The sequence below is a fragment of the Oxyura jamaicensis genome, chromosome 5, assembly GCF_011077185.1.
Source record: "Oxyura jamaicensis isolate SHBP4307 breed ruddy duck chromosome 5, BPBGC_Ojam_1.0, whole genome shotgun sequence".
Taxonomy (NCBI): Eukaryota; Metazoa; Chordata; class Aves; order Anseriformes; family Anatidae; genus Oxyura; species Oxyura jamaicensis.
The window spans coordinates 771,348-784,736 of NC_048897.1; the positions used below are offsets into that span (position 1 = coordinate 771,348).

The 13,389-nt window shown below is 38.3% G+C and overlaps 1 protein-coding gene and 1 long non-coding RNA gene across 16 annotated transcripts in view; one reads left to right on the plus strand and one right to left on the minus strand.

Moving 5' to 3' along the window:
* Positions 1 to 13,389, plus strand: part of LOC118168589 — a 202,658-nt gene that overhangs the window by 141,522 nt on the left and 47,747 nt on the right. The window lies entirely within an intron of this gene.
* The window catches only part of ANO5 (anoctamin 5), a 54,373-nt gene continuing 49,504 nt past the window's right edge, over positions 8,521 to 13,389 (minus strand). For all 15 annotated transcript variants that reach the window (XM_035329076.1, XM_035329074.1, XM_035329087.1 and 12 more), the window contains 2 exons: positions 12,653 to 12,758; positions 8,521 to 12,201 (listed from right to left, as the gene is read on the minus strand). In XM_035329076.1, the coding sequence (XP_035184967.1) occupies positions 11,980 to 12,201; positions 12,653 to 12,758 (328 nt within the window). In that variant the 3' untranslated portion in view covers positions 8,521 to 11,979. The remainder of the gene's footprint in view (positions 12,202 to 12,652; positions 12,759 to 13,389) is intronic.

The window sequence follows — 13,389 nt, forward strand, 5'->3', positions numbered from 1 at the left end:
GAGAGCAGGATTCTCTCTTGAGCCCATGTGGGGTACAGAGAAGGTAAGACTGCATAAAAAAAGAGCCCAGGTTTCTCTACTAGAACTCGTTTTCAAGGAACATGATCTTAAATACAGTAGGATTTTCTCATGAGTTCTAGCATTTTTGCAGGAAATCTCTACAACGATGCAAGTTCTGGAAATGCTTTCCCACACCATGGGCCATCAGCCTGAAAACATACTATGACTAGGTCTGTTGTGGGGGGCAAAGGGGTGTTCTGCTTCACATACATTTCCTCTTTTTCCAAAATGCTCTATGCCTCATTTTCCCATCTAGTCCCCATTTCTCTGTAGTAGGATGATGAGCAGTTTACAGATCTGGTGGTTCCCAGAATTTGCGTGAATGTTTGTTCAGCAGTAGGAGTGGAATGGCCGATGAGCAGGACAGCTGAATCAACTTCTCCAAGCTTTTTATTAAATTAATCCTCATTAGTTTGCTAAATACCAGAGGGACATAAATAGAAAAAGATCGCTTTCAAAATTGAAATAATTATGAACATTTGATCACGTTGCTAAACATTTAGGCCCAATTCTGATATTTGTAACAAATACTTAAAGTTTAACTTCATCAATTTTCCAGCTATTCACTACTCCAAGAGGAATCAGGCTCCAAAGTGCTTTGTTCCCTGTGCATCTGGAGGGAGGACTGAGTAAACTGAGCACGCGCAACCTGAGTGTTGGGACTGGCGACTCAGTCTTGCAGAACAAGACGGAAGATTGAGAATCTCAAGAAGCAGAAAACATTTTGCCTTTGATGATATCAAAAATAGTGAAAACTTCTGTTCTTATAACTTTAAAATATTCCCCAAAGCATACTTAATCATGCATATAGAAAATCTTGTATGATTTAAAGCTTTTTTAGTTTAAAAACTGTCAACATAGACTTTTTTTTTTCTTGCAAAACCCTGTTTTATAAAAATTGTGTTAACAATCTGGAAAGAAAGCCAAAGAAATAATTTCATTTGTCATAAATGGGGGTTCAAAATGTGCTAATTCATCTCACTGTCTTTTTTAATAGTACATGTGATGTATGAAAGCAGCAACAGACATAAATGAACAAATCTTGATGAAGAAATCAGTTGAGTGCCTTCAAAAGAAAACTGTGAAAGCATGATATTTTTCAAGGATTTAATTTTTCTGTTAGCTCTGTTCATTGCCTACTTCACATTATTCAACATGAAAGAATATTCAGGGTTGGAGATGGACAGTTTTATCACCTGCAGTCATTTCTGTATGATCCTTGGGATTGCCTGAAACAATAGACTTTAGAATATAAGCATTGGGGTCAGTATATGGTGTAATCCCATCTCGCAAAGGCAATCAGGTTGTGTCGTTGATTTCAATGGCAGAAAAGTTTTCATCTCTTCAGCTAATGCTGCAGGAGGATGGAGTTACAATTAATATACTTATATCCTTAGTGTCTGGCTTTTCTGAATTGTGCTCTTCCAAAAAGAGGAGGCTACTCTGATGGCAACCTGTTCTCCAAAGTGCCCCCCGGCTAAGAAGCAGAAGAAAGGAGTGATGCAAGCATTTAGACTGCGTGCTGCCATCCTCAGAAAACATCCACCCTGTCAATGGAAGCAAGTCTTTCTGCACAAGTGTTAGAGGAAATAAGGGAAGACAAAAACAATCAGAGTGGAGAACCTGAGCCTGGTGAGTTTTCTCCTCTTAAGAAAAAGAAAGGAGGGCTCCATTTGTCAGCGTACCGATGCTGCTGCAGTTAACAGTAGCAAATGCCAACAAAGAGCAGTAGGCAGCTAGAAACTGTGCAGGAAAGGGGGAGTGTGAGAGAGGCGAAGCTGGAAAGTGTGTAGATGGAGCAAATATCTCTGCTGTTTGGAGATGTCTGAGCAACTGGTGCACTGGTCGGCATGGCTAGCTGTTGTCCATATGGAGAGGCAAACCATATGGAGACGAGTCCTGTGAACAGTATCCAAGGTGGCATCTGCATTTCAACAAAATCTGTCTCTATTCCTGTCCAAATGCAGAGACATAAAGCACACTGTTTCCACTTTACCTGACAGAAGTATTTTCCCTGCATTGCAGCTAGCATGAACATCCCATGGCTGGTTGTATCTGTATTGCCAGTTTTGAGAACAGACTTACAGTAGGACTGTCTTCATTTTTTTAGGTGTTTGACATTTCATTGGAAAATCACGATGGTCTGATCAAGACACTAAAATCAACAGAAAAAATCCTATCTACTTCTTTAGATTGGCCTTGCCTTTGGATTGGTCCTGCCAGAGCAACTCTGGGACCACTTCAGCACTCTTTAAAAAGCAACAAAGAATGTTTTCTTTGAGGACATTGATCCTGTAGTATTTGCTTTTCCTGCGCTAAATAACATCAACCCTTTTCCGGGATACAGGCTTAATTATAAAGCTTCTGAATGAATGAGAATTTTGTGCATTTGTGCACAAATAACTGGCATTTATTTTGGAGTTAAACTCACCGCGATAGTTTTCTAGGAAGGTGTAATTGTTCCTTCCACAAATGAAACTGACAGTATGTAGCTCAGCATTTGCCCCATCCTCATCATACACACTAAGCTCTTTCACAAAAGTGCTTACTCCTGTGACTGACTTTGTGCCCAAGAATGAGTCAGGTCCCTGGAAACAAGGGATACATGAGTAAATCACTGGTGGTGTGTGCAGGAGAAGGGGGGCTGCTCTGTGCACAGGGAGGTGTGGGCTTACGCTGGATAGACATCTGAAACAGAGTTTACCCTTGCACTGGAAGTGAAGCAAATGCTCCAGATGCTGTCTTTGCATTTAATTTCTTCCAGCTGCAGAAGTAGAAGGAAGCCTGCTTTCCACCCCCCCTCGGAATCAACCTCTTGGATGCCCCATTTCAGTTCCTGTCTTAACTGCTAATAAAATTGGCTCCTCTTTCCTAGGCAGGGGAGACTTGCTGACAGACTAGTACTTACATTTAAAGGCTTATACACATCTGAGTATTAACAAGTGTCCATGTTTCTTCACGTGGTCTGGCTTCAAGCCTGTCTCTTGTCTCAGTTTTTCTGTCTTCTCCAGTTCCTGAGCCATTACACCTCCATTTATTCACCCTCCCCCTTTTGAAAATAAGGTTGTTAATAAGGACTTCATAGTTTCTTGCTAAAATCAGTTCCCCGTAAAGTTCAGCAGATAACTTCAGCACTTGGAACTTAGAGAAAAAGTACAGGTTTCTTTCGGTGTTGATTTCCTCTATGTGTCACCTCCTTGAACTCCACTCACAGTAGTGACCCCATTAACAGTACCATTTTACCAGGGAGAGTACGTTCATTTGATGAAGAAGTTGAATGTTGTTCATTGATACATGGCAGCTTGGCACATTATGGCATCCTCTAATTAGAACATGAGTCATCATGACAGGCTCGTTGTAGCCACGGAATAATTTGCTATTTTGACGAGTGCCCAACAACAATGTAATGAAAAAGCACTGAGCAGCTTATTGCTGTACCATGAAACACACAGGATCTCATTGTTCCCTTTCTCAGAGCAAGATATTTTTCTATTTATAAATCTTTGTGAAAAATCCCTTTATGATGGTGTAACAGACTGTTCCATGGGGGAAAAAAAAAAAAAAAAAAAGTAACAAAAAAAAAGTAGAGTGCTGGAAGGTTTGCTTTTTCCCAGGAGAACACCCCTGACACACTCCACAGGATCATCTGTCATTGTTCCTTTGGCCTGAACCTACACACGCCAGCTTCGGTGGATTGAAGTGGCAGGAAGCATCATTAACATAGGGTGCTTTGAGTTCTTGGATGAGATACAAGGAATATTTCTTGAAATGTTCATGCAGTTTGGGATCCTGACACATGCCCCTCTGCAGCATCTTGGGAAGATGCTCTGGAGGCACAAGAATTACATTTCTATTTGGGAGCCAGAAGCCGATGCAAGGAAGACTGTTAGCAGATGAATGGAAGTGTGACCTGGCACCTAGGATTCAGTGTCTGCTAGTACTGCCACTTCTGAGGAAGCAAAAAAGCTGTCATGATACAGAAGCAATGCTATGTGAAAGGGGAAAAAGCAGGGAATCCTTCCTGATTGTAATACACTCGTCGCTTGCCTACAGCAGCACGGCATCGAGACACCCTGCAGCACAGAAATGCTGGTACTGCTAGCAGTGGCAACAATAACAATTGCCATCATATATATGGTGAGCTGTATTTTTGTAAACCTCCGGGCCCACCTGCTGCAGCAACTGTTTAAAATCTGGATTTCATTGTGAAATTTTGAATTCTTGGCCGCATTGGAAAATGGTAGCAAACTTTTCATCAGTATAGATGGACCCAGGATTTAGCTGAAGAATAATATAGAGACCACAACCAGAAAACAGGCTCAACCATACCATGATTGCTGTCACTCTGCTAATAGGATAATGTCAACAGAAATGTTTATTCAAGAGAACCCAAGAGCAAGAACATCTGTTGTGATGAGGCTCTAGCAAGGCAGAGAATCCAGCCTTCAGTTTTTCATACTAAAATGTTCTCTTTGGAGTATTTTTATTCTTCCTCTGGAAACATTAAAAGAGCCACCCAGCATGCAGCCCATGCTTCTTGAACATAGGCCTCCTGTTACATTGCTGTGAGAACTATTTGAGACAAATTAGTAAAAGCCATCAGCACAAGAGTTGCATGTGGCCAGGGACAATCTGATACAGAACTTTTCCATTGTCACTTTTCATTGCTCCAGATGGTATGGTCCAGATACCTAGCCACATCAAGCACTTCAAATGCACTCTGGCATAGAAAGAACACCGTGGCAGTGTTTAAAAGGCTCATTTATGTAATGTCTCTTGACTAGGGGAGTAGTTCTGCTGTCCCGTACATCATTCAGGGTGAAAACACACTGCTGAATTCCCTTTCTGTCTGGCTGTAAAATGGCAGGCCACTGGGAGCACCAGGTGCTTGCATTTCTTTGCTGTAGCAAACAGTGCTCCTGCTGCAATGCCTACAGACCATTATGGTGTGTGCCTGGAAGAAATACCTGGAACAGAGCAGGGACATTTGGAAATCACAGCAAGATAATAATGTGCTTGTTTTTTTCCCTCTTCCTTTTGTCTGTCCATCCATCACACTGAGGCTGTGTAAATGAGCTCCGGGAGAAGGAAAGCTCTGGTGAGGAGCGATGCTTCAGCGTTACAACCAGCTGAGCAACCCACAGTGGTGTTTCACCAAGGCTGCTTCAGATGTGCACCCATGTGAAGAGCACCAGAAGGCAGGGGTTTGCTTATAGTGTGTGGGGGGAGTGCCCGCGCTGTGGGAAGTGAGGGCTCACACCACACCGTTAGGAGCGTAGGCATTCGGGTGTACACAGCTCAATACAGACAGCTGAAAAAACTGTACACTGTGATAACTCTCATAGACTTCATCCATTCTTACAATAGCACATATGTAAGTAGAAACAGTTCTTGTATGTGTTTGCAGCTCAATTTGTGATCACGAACTTGTAGATCTAATTAATTCTTTAGCTGCTCTGCTTCTACAGCAAACCAGCTTTACTGCTCGACTGTCCCACCTTTTGTTGTTTGGCCTTTAAACACAGCAATTTATATCTGGCTGGCTAAAGCTGTCATTCAGAGAAGTTTGTATTTCAAGTAACTCCATGGTCTTTTACAGCCATTGCCCTGTCTTTGGGCTTCACACACTTATATCAGAGCCTGATACCAAGGAACAATGATCATCCTGAAAAGAGCCATCATGCAGACAAACATTACCATTTAAGCAAGAGCACGGTCCTTTTAGTGTAATACCTTCTTTACTGCCTACATCTTCAGATTAAATTACATAATATATTAAAAAGCCACCTGAGTTTAAATCTATTTCTCCTTAGGCTAGATAGATATGCAACATTTGACCACAGAATTACCGAGGTTTCTATTCATTTCTGGCAGCAACCATTCAGTTAATGCACGGGATTGCTAAGTAATAGCTGTGGGCCTTTGGACCATCAAATGAGAAAGCTCAGTCGGCAGCAGTTCCAATACAAATGTGTTTCTGACTAGTTAACAGCATTGCTGAGGAGTTAAGGAAGAGTCATACACTTACTAAATGTTTTAGGTTGACTCATTTCTGACTGAGAAAGCATAGTCACTGGTTGCTGCAGGGGAATGTGCATATGTGCCTTCCAAAAATTGATATGGCTGCTGAATTTCACATCCTACTCAGCTCCCGGCAGATTTCTCAGTACACATGCTTATGTAAAAAAAAAAAAAAAAAAAAAAAAAAAACACTTCCTGAGCTGCATTTGAATGATGCAAGTGTTGGGTAGGGACAAGTGATTATTTAAAACCAGAACAAGATTTAATTTAGCTCTTTCTTTTTAAGGACACCAAGACTATGCTGCAGAATTGTGATGACCCCAAGTAGGCAGGAGGACAGAAAAGAAACAGTAGCTGTGACTGAATGACGTTACATTACAAAGTTATTTCCAGAATATTTGAATCATTGATACAGTAATGATCATTTTTTCTCCCTTTACTGCTTCCCCTCTGTATAGGGAAGGAAGCATTTTGATGTTAGTCATTTGTTCAGGCTGCATTAACCCTCTTAATCCTATCTCTTTGCTATACCAGAGGTTTGGGACCCCCACCCCTCTGCCCTAGCTTTATTTAGTAGCCTGTTACTCTAACTCGTGCTTTAGTTACATCTGGGACTTGCAGGAGTTGCCACGGGTGGAGTGGTGCTGACCTGAAGGTATTTTCACTGTCATGTCTAAGATATTATTTCCAGAAACGTAGATTTTCTTTAATTTTTGAACAATTTGAGAAATGTTAGACATTTTAATTGTTGCAGAGCCCATGCATCTGAAACAGACGTGAAGTGTGCAGATTTCAAATTCTGGGATACTATTTATTCCAAGGCTTGCTGTCTGTTTCTCTAACAATCTACTGGTGAATAGGGTTACTTATATAGTCCTACAAGAGTAGAAACATGCAGTGTACAAGATAGACAGAAATGCACGTGTTCAAAACATTCCTTCCATTTCAGTACTCTCTACCATTTTGCATAGCATAAATAGGAGCTTATTTTTAGAAATAACTTTTAATATGTGTAGCTGACAATACTGAGCAAATTAAATGCAACCAACCACGAAACACTGCCATTCATTTATAGTAAAAAGAAATGAAGTTAAGACTTCATAAGGCTAACTACATTTTTTGATCATGGGGACAAACAGGTATGTTCCAGGATTTGTGGGTATCTGACAAATTATCACACCATTCTTATAAAATATAATTGTTTTTGGATTAAATCATACCCCCAATTAAATGTCCTTACCCATTTGCCACAGGTTTCAGTGTGGGCAAAGAGCCCACCTCCAAGAGCAAACCTTGAATTTGCCCGAAAGCTTTTAACATTTCCATAATGCACAAATATCCCCTATGTCCTGCAGAGCAGCACCTCCCTTTGTCTTTTTTTTTCTCTAATCACTGTTTTCTTTTCCCATCTTTCTTAATTATTCCTATTGATACCTAATTAAGTAACCCATCCCAACTCAGTAACAAACAATGGTGATAGCATAATACATAATTATACCTTGCCTATTTTTTTTTTTTTTTTTAGTGCAGATGAAACTGTTTTGTTCATCTCATGCATTTCTTTCATGTGATTGTCTTAAATTATTTTTGTTAAGTTCAAAAGAAAGCACCTTACTATGTCTGGAAGGTGGTGGTGTTGCCAGAGTTTTGATAATGTGGTTAACAAGTTCCAATGCTAACTAGTGATGGCAAGTGATTCGTTGTGATTTAACCCCAACCCACACCAGTGCCACACCAGTGCCACAATTAAATTTTAAAAAGAAGGTTGAACTGTGTAGAGGTATCTATGAATATTAAGACTTGACCAATCCCTTGAAAAAATCTTGAGCTCTGTTGTATTCTCCAGTATACATCCTCCAAGGTATCTTGTGTGAACCACTCATGCTGCATGTCAAAAACGTGCGCGTGACTGAGAGCTTGAGAAGCCACCTCACGTCCTGACATCAAGAAAATTAAAACTGTACCAAAGAATGAACGAAAAAGCAGCCTGGATGAAAAATGAATGTAGGTTGCCATGCTGTTTGTACCATACCTTAAGGGAAATGCAAGTACTCCATCTTGTTCACTGAATTGTGGCTTTCTAACATAAGGAATTTGGGAAGCTACAATCACTCATGAGGTAGCTATCATATACACATGCTATCTCAGCTGATGTGCACTGCAGAACTTAGTACACATTTCCCTCGGTAACTAGTTTCTTAACAAAACGTTCAGTTGGAATATGATAACCAGACGTAGGCTTTCTTACCATTTTTTATTATTATTATTATTTTTTTTTTTACTGAGACCACTGCAGGAAACCTGTACGCAGCATCCAAATATCCTGCAATGAGTTGAACAAATTTTTATGAATACTTTTCTCCATGAGGCTCTCAGGGCATTTAACTTGCTGAATTCTTGATATTTTTTTTTTAAAAAAAAAAACAAGTTAACAGCATATTAAAAATAAACACTGCTTTATTCGCAAGGTTTAAATCTTATTAAATGTACATATATAAGTTAGCTGAATTCAATGTTTAAGAAATTATCCCAACATTAGTGTATCATATATCAGCAACATACTTTGACAGAAATGCCACTCTGATTACATGACGGTACAAGTCAAAAGAAGCAGTAGACACAGACCAGTACTGGTCCATGTATTTTCACTCCTTCCATTGCCTCAAACCAATAGTCTTACATAAAAAAGTAAAAACATAACAAAATTTTCTAGAAATAAACAGCATAGTGTTTTGTAGTAGCACTCATTTTGCAGTCATTTGCTTAGATCATACCACACAATCTAATGTATAAATACTAAATTTCAACTGGAAGAAAAATTTCCCTGATTGTATTACACTTGAAAGGACGATTTTTTTTCTAGCTAACTCTAATGAAGCAATCTACTGTAGCTTTAATTACAGTAGTTCCAACACAGAAGTAGCTTTGCTTTGGTTAAAGGACACTTTTAGATACATATTTTAAACACATCAAAACCAAATATTCTAACAGTAAGAACAAGCACATCCCCAAACTGCCCAGACAATTTTTTCTTATTTTGTCACTTTTCAAGAACACTTCAGGAAATATGTATACATGGACCATTATAGTCCTAATCATGCTAATAATCTTTTGTCAAAATACTGCTTAATGACAAGTAAAGGCAAATGATGACATAAATAGGTGTTAGATTTTCTGACATTATCTCTTAATATGACAACACATTTTCTCTTTAACAGTTTCTGTTATACAAACAAATAACATTACGAAGTGTCATGATATATTTTTAGATACATATATTTTAAATAAGTAGATCCCAGATATTCTTTTACTTCTTATTGCATGATACAACATATGCAGAACATGTTTCAATAGCATCAAATAGGAAGTGATGTCAAAAAACAAATTTGAAAGAAGCAAGAAGTGGGGGCCCAAATATGAAATCAAATTCAAGGTCTTGGCTTCTGCATATCTCTGCTGGATGTATCCCAAACTACGTTGCTTCGTTGTTTTCCTCCATCTTTCTTTCAAATAGCAAGAATCATTCACAATGCAGCTATTTTGCTGACAACTTTTCAAGTGTAGTACATGAGGACACTTTATTACAGGATCTGAAGAAACTCACGTTCCGTATGCAAGAATAGTGCACCTAATGCTAATTGTTTCAGATCTGCTTTCAGCTTCAATCAGATCTGTACATTTTTGCATAGAACTGTCATTTTGCATCTCATCACCTATTTGAAACAATTGTTTGCATTGCTAACAGTAAAAAAAAAAGTCTAAATTAAACAGTTTAGTTAACTGTATAGATGTAAGAAGCAGGCAAGTGCTAACATATAAATCCTCGTGTCATATATGTAATTATGGTGAATGATACTCTTCTTTGGCTTACACATTAAGCAGCAGAGATAGCTTATTTAAACATGCATTCCTGCAGTAAATCCACTTCTTCAAATGTATATGAATATTCAAGAACATGGTCAGTTCATCATAAACATGAATTGCCAATAGGCGTGACTTATCAAGCAAACTTATATAACAAAGCTGAATAACTTACAGAAAAGTAGAGAAATGTACATCTGCTTCAACTCCTTGACTGGCAGCCAAACCATGTGATGTTTGTTCGAGGTAGGCACTTCAATGTTAGAACTTTTGCTAGTTATAACAGTTCCACCGAAGACACTAATTTAAAACTCTCTTACAACATTAAGATTACTAGGCAAAATATTTCAAGACACAGGCTAGGTCTGCTAAAATGAAATATGGGAACCGTAGGTTGTGGATCTAGTAAACAGTACATAATTTAGCTGATATCAAATACAAATCTATCTTTTTTTTTTCTTGTATACTTGCAAAGAAGTATAACTTTCAAAGTGCAAATATTAACATATTTGATCTCTCTAGCTAGTGTATTTCAGCATGAGAGAACTCAACAGTCTGGTGCTAGTTTATCTAAGCAGTCTAGGTATGAACTGTTTCCTGTGAACAGTCTGCGTGGCACTAACACACAAAAGTGTGCCAAGGCAGGCATTGTTTGGCTAACGCTATAGTTACGTGTGCAGGTTCACAGTATCATGATGCCTGCAAGCACACTTAGGAAACGTACATTTCCACATAGTGATCATCTTCACATCATTTGCCAAATGCAAATAAACAAGGCACTAAGCGTGGAGGTGTTGATATGTTTTAAATATACAGCAAAATCATCAAAATGCATAACTGCTTAAAAGTATAAACCGAGGGCACATTCATATACAGATTGTAGCTACTTTGCACAAGTATTTATCTATTTATAACCTTAATAACCTTGTAAAAAAATCCCATGACAAAACAGAAAACAATTCCTTCCTGAAGATTAAAAAGAAAGATTCCTATATATAAGGACAGGAACAATGTAAACAAAGTACATGGCATTCTTAAAATCTTTTGAATATGAATCCTAACCTCTTTAGAATCACGTAGCTTGATCAGTTAGTGTGGCAGTCCAGCCCCCAGTCCACTGCACTCTGAAGTCATACTCTATGGCATGGATCAAGCACAGACGTATGGTTTTAAAACCACGCCTTTTGTTAACATTCACAAAAATGGGAAGAATGTAAACAAAGGAGCAGTTTTGGCCAACACTTACACCAAGCATATTCTTCCAATGGCAATTTTTGAGATGGAGAAATAAGTTAACGTTAAATATAGGGTTCCACAAAATCTGCATTTAAAGAGCAAACTCTTTGGCAGATGTTACCTTAATTAATACAAATTATGGTGTTTTTTTTTTTCCTTCACTAACAGATATTAACTGAATTCTGTGCCCTAAAATAATTCCAATTGGAATTAAGCCAGTATATCTTAAAAACAACAACAACAAAAATCCTTCTAAAAAGCATATAGAGGTTCAAAGTCAGGAGCAAATGTTTTGTAAGACCTAGCTGATACAGAAACGCCCCAAATCCCAACCCAAACCTTTTATCAGGACTTATCAGCCGTCTGATTTTAAATGATCATGTCATGAAGTCATCCTTCTCAGCATTTTCCACAGCAGGAATCCTCTATGATATCCTGTTCATTCAGCTGAGATACAGCCTCAAAGTTTGCATTTAGCAGTATGGGAAGGGCTTGGTGGTAATGACCGTATGATATCCTGTGAGACCTTTTAGCATAACACTCCCTGTACTGGGAACCTAGATTCTAGGATTACATGATTATTTGAAGTGATGGGTAAATAGAGAACAGTGCCCAAATCTTACAGTTAAATAGATTTACTAAACCTAGGATGCTCAGTACAATGTTTAAAGAAAAGTCTAAAATCTTTGGACTGAAAGCAGAGGGCTGAACCTGTCCTATAGCTTTCAAGTTGATGCATACTGAGCAAATCACAGATAAAGAAGCTAAAATGAGCTAAATCCCAAACAGTTGTATTTTCAACTACATTGCTCTGGATAACTCCATTTTCCCTTCTGTAGCAATGAACTCTTTTTCTGTGGCTCGTTTATCGCCTTGACACAGTCTCTCCTTCAGTTTTTCAAGCTCATACTCATGTAGGATTTTCTGTGTTAAATACTTCTCACGTTTTATTTTGGCTTTCACATCTGCAGGGACATCAGGAATCATCCATGCTACAAAGAATTTGACGATGAATACAACATGCTGCAAAAAATAATATTGTGTATATGAGATGTGCACAAAGATTAAAACATTTCCTGTTATACAGAAAATTTACTTCCAAACCATTTATGAATTAGCAAAGCCAACAGCCAAGTGTCAGGTTCTGAATTCCTAGCATCACTTTCTAATACCCATATGTGCTTCTTTAGATGTTTTTTATCCTACATAAATCACCACAAAACGCTTTTAGGATTTTCAATACAGATCAAATCCAGTAGCGTCCTTATCAGCTGTTTTTACTGCTCTTACTCTGAGGTTGACTTACTGATGTCACAAGCCCTACTTAGACTATTCATTTAAGACAGGTATTTGGGATTACTTAAGGAAGAAACACTTTTGTACTCTCAGCTATTCTGTTTTCTGTAACATTAGTAGCTACTTTGCAAATGTATAAAGGTATTAATTTCAGAAAGGAGTAACATAGGTAACATACCTCCATAATAATTATAAAGGCCAGTTTTGCAGCAAGAATGTGCCAAAACTGCATAGTGTGTAAATATTTCCTCTCATGATCTGGAGGATATCGATAGTCTCTGTACCTGTTGAATAGAAAGACATGCGAAGGTGAAATGTCATTCAGTCTGAGACAGACTACAAGCTCAGTGACACTTACAGGCAAATACAGCTGTTCTTAAGGAACCTTTTCATCTTGTTTTAAATGGTCTGTTTCCTTCTGCAGAAAAAGGCTGCCTCCATTTGTTTCTGTTTGCTTAAACATCCCCACTCACAGCAACAGAATATAGATGAGTATGTGTGAAATTTTTATACATAGCTTATTCTTTTTTTCAAGCAATAATCAAATAATGCAGGAATGATGAGATTTATCACACAATAATTGGCAAATATTACATCAATCCAACAGATGTTGACAGACTACATACTGAAATAATGCAGGGCTTAATGGAAGCACTGTCTGGAATTTGTGTTCTAACACTCCTCACATGTATAAGTAGGATAAAAACTCCCATGTCTTCACAACTAAAGCATCATAAAGCGGTAGCAACAACTTGATTTTTTTCTTCACCAAATCAAATCAAAATGGTTCTCTTTTACAATGGACTTCTTTGAAATTCTTTCCCAGATCTTCCAGAAGCTTCTGATAATTCTTGTGGTAAGAAAGGACTGTTTTATCTTTTTATTTTTATTTGTTTTAAATGAAAGTAGGATGGA